We start from the raw sequence: 3,683 nt of genomic DNA on the forward strand, positions 1-3,683 counted from the left end.
TGAAAAAATCAATGAGTCTTTGCTTAAGGTAGTTATTAAAGAACTGCTAAACTCTGACATGCTCCACTATAGCAGACCATGGAAAATATTATAGCTTATACGTCTAATATAGGTTTATGTGCACAAATTTAAGGCTTTCAAAAGTCCATCGAATTGCCTAAAACTTCTAAAATGTTCCTAATCAATGTGAAGATAACAGTAAATACAGTTAAGTGAAACTGAATGATGAGGAGTGCTGTTTTATCCTGCAAAACATTCAAAATAAGTATGCTGAACAAATAAATATTAAATATATACAGCTTTTCGTAGCAAAATATTTTTTGAGGTTGAGTGATGTTTTACTGGCATTTTCTCACACTCTTCAGTTTTTTTCTCATACCCTTTGAGCTCAAATTGCATGAGTGAACCACTGATACACTGATTTTAAAAATTTGTGTACTATGAAACATATACCTCATGCTGGCTGTTTCTCTCTTTGAGCATGCATCTATCCTCTCAGTTCCACTGACTGTTCAAATGAAAAAAATATGATACACTTAGATGACAGTCACTTTGAGCAAACAGAGATAATGGGTAGGTAGAGATCATTTAGTTAATAAGTATATTACCACAGATTCACATGACAGGCACAGATCCAACTTACTATCTATTCTAAGGGCCTGAACTAGTGAGGTCAATGGAAGATACAGGTGCTCAGCACGTCCAGCTCCAACTGAAGAGTCTCCATTTTATACTCTTGGCACTGAAACAGGCTTTATCAGTTTTCACACTGGAATATGCGATATCATTTAAAAGCCAAATTCTTAATTTGTGCAGACGGGGACGTACTAGGTTGTGGACTAGTACTTTAGTTCATAAAGTCATTTAGCTATGTTAAATAAGACCTCTGCATCGCCTTAAACTCAGATAAAGCCTTGGCCACAGCTATAAATGATTACTCACTGAAAACAAAAAAGGGAGGAAAACATACAGGTCACTGTAAAAATATAGCCAAGGAGTTATGGTCAACATTTCTGGAGAAACAGATTAGGTAATCAATATAAAGGTTAGGGATATAGATCATGAAGTCTGCATTTCAGCAGTTTCTGAAAGTTCAAAGAGCAAAAGAACTGTAAAACGTTGTGCCAAGACTATGGAGTATTCTTGAAAAGAAAAAGGAAGAAGAAAGAGTTCTTAAAGTTCCTGGCACTATATTTACCTGAAACTAGGATATCATTCCGCAGAGCACATACTGCATATTCAGACTTCGTAAATTCCGGGAGTTTAGCCAGAGATTTCCACTCTCCTGTCACAGGATCATAGCATTCAGTATATGGCAGATTAAAACCCCCAACTCGTTCGCAGCCTCCAACTACAACTATTACTTCAGAATAACCAGTTGATCTAGGAGTGAAAACAGAAAACCAATGCAGGTGTTTATTTTAAGTTATATAGGAGGCAATATTCTTGTGAAAAAACAAAGTTGGGAAAGACACAGGGTTAAAAAATAAAAATTATTATTTAGTGGGTGCATCTACACATGATATTAATGTACCTGAATAAACTCTAGCACAGTTCACACCAGAATCAGCTGCTTCTGGGTACAGTGTCTTCACGTCACCCAGGACCATAGCAATTTGAGCTGGGGTGGTCCTGGGCAGGCAAAGATACTGCACTTGGGAGCAGCTGACCTGGAGCAGCAGGGCTGGCTGGGGCACAAGCGTGCTACAGCATATGGCTAGCCAACAGGCAACCCCTGGCACTGTAGCACCCTTATGCCCCATCCAGCCCCAATCACAGTCTACATGTGCATTTGAGTGCATGCAAGTACTCCACCTTAAGATAATACTAGAGGTGTTAGAAGAACAGGATTTCTTTTAGCCTCAAGTTATCTGTTTCTTAGTGTCGCCTCCCCCAGGCAAATCCAAGCACATTCATGGAAGATATGTACAAACAAGGAAGCTTGGATACTTATTTTTTTCCCCAAATGAGAATCAAGACCTTCAGTCTAATGTTAATCTTGTAGTCCAAGACTGTTAATCAACAGCTGAAAAGAAGACATAGAAGTGTGCCAAATAAAAAATGCTCCTTGTGAGAGTGAAGTGGTAGCTCACGGAATGAAGTATCATGAGAAACAGATACAGGACTAGAAGGTGCAAAGCAAAGTGGTCCACAAAGTGAAAAAGATGGGGAGCCACATTATTAGTGTATCATTAGATCTAATGCATTCAAAGAACAATTTACAAATACTTGTCTATTACAGGAAATTATGCAGCTCTTGTCAACAACTAAAGGAAGAGTATCACACAGTACAGGCCAACAAATACTTGGATGGACACAATTCCTTCCATTAGTGCAAAATGATCCCATTAAAAAATAGTTTCTGAAAAAAAAAGATATTCTGAAAGCTTTTTAAAAAAAGGAAACAAAAGAAAACCCCCCCTGATTTTGTGTATCAAAGAACCTACCATACCTGAGTGCTGTATAAATAATGATAACCAGATATACAGTAGTGAAATAAAAAAAATAAAGTATTTTTAAAATGGAGCTGAGAAGTTAAAATGTTTAAGACAGTCTGAAGATACTCCAGGTATACAGTATGAAATGCAAGTTTTGAGTATGGATGTCTGTATACAAACCAATCTTGGATAAGGACTCCACTACAACAGCATAACCACTAGATGCCACTATAAAACTTAATGCAGCTGTTCAGCTTCAAGATGCCAGTGCAACTGAATCTTACTAACTTTTAAGAGACAGCTTGAGTAACTCCTATATCCCCATAATGTTCTACAAGAGTAGGAAATTGATATTGAACTTCATGATCCCTTTTAAATTCCTCTAACATTCTTAAAGTTCTAAGAAACTATTGGAAAGTCAACTTTTCAACAAGAATCAGCAGGTTTTCACATACTGCCTCATAAGAGCTTGCAGTTTGAGACCCTGGCACTGAAAGAGTCTGTGAAGAATTTCTTCTGTTACAAAGATGAGAGCAGAATGAAAGGCTGGAGGACTAGCAATGGGACAACAGCTTGCCATCCATTTCTCTCTCCAAGGAATCTTTTAGAAGTTGTTAAAAAAGAAAGGCTTTTTGGGCAGTGATTAGATAGCACCCAAGTGTTACAAAGAACAAAGCAACATAATTCCAAAGTCAAAAACCGCTGTCTATGCAAGAAGTGTACCAGTTAACTTAAATCCATGCATCTAAAAAAGTTTAAAACACATTAACTAACGTGGTTGAAACCAGGGCTTTTCAACCTCTAAGGAATGTACCCTTTCTGGTGAGTACCCCTTCTGGACTGTACCCCCTTCCAGACAGGGGAGGGGGATTGCGCTGACAGCCAGTCGGATGTGAAGCTGGCGGCAGCAGTGGTGAATGGCAGTGGCAGGGGTGGGGCAGTGGCACTCAATGTCAGTGCAGAGCACGAAGCTTGCAAGTGGCAACTGCCACTGCCATTCACCATTCTGCACCACTGCTGCACACTGCTTCCTTGCGCCACCGCGCATAACCCCTGGGGCCATCCCAAGTACCTCCAGGGGTACGTGTACCCTCAGTTGACAGCTCTTGGTTTAAGCCAATTAACTTGTGTTTATACAAGGCTACTACCAGAAAGATATTTCACAAAATAGACCAAAACATACCACAGCCATTATTTTCTCTAAGTAGAGAGGCACCGATAAAGATTTTTTGGGTCAATACCGAT

General features: G+C 39.2%; 1 protein-coding gene across 2 annotated transcripts in view; it reads right to left on the reverse strand.

Moving 5' to 3' along the window:
• The window catches only part of KLHL24 (kelch like family member 24), a 33,265-nt gene that overhangs the window by 16,309 nt on the left and 13,273 nt on the right, over positions 1-3,683 (reverse strand). For both annotated transcript variants that reach the window (XM_019503702.1, XM_019503703.1), the window contains one exon: positions 1,199-1,383. In XM_019503702.1, coding sequence (XP_019359247.1) covers positions 1,199-1,383 — 185 coding nt within the window. The remainder of the gene's footprint in view (positions 1-1,198; positions 1,384-3,683) is intronic.

Source organism: Gavialis gangeticus, unplaced genomic scaffold, assembly GCF_001723915.1.
Source record: "Gavialis gangeticus isolate Ggan-Ray unplaced genomic scaffold, GavGan_comp1, whole genome shotgun sequence".
Taxonomy (NCBI): Eukaryota; Metazoa; Chordata; order Crocodylia; family Gavialidae; genus Gavialis; species Gavialis gangeticus.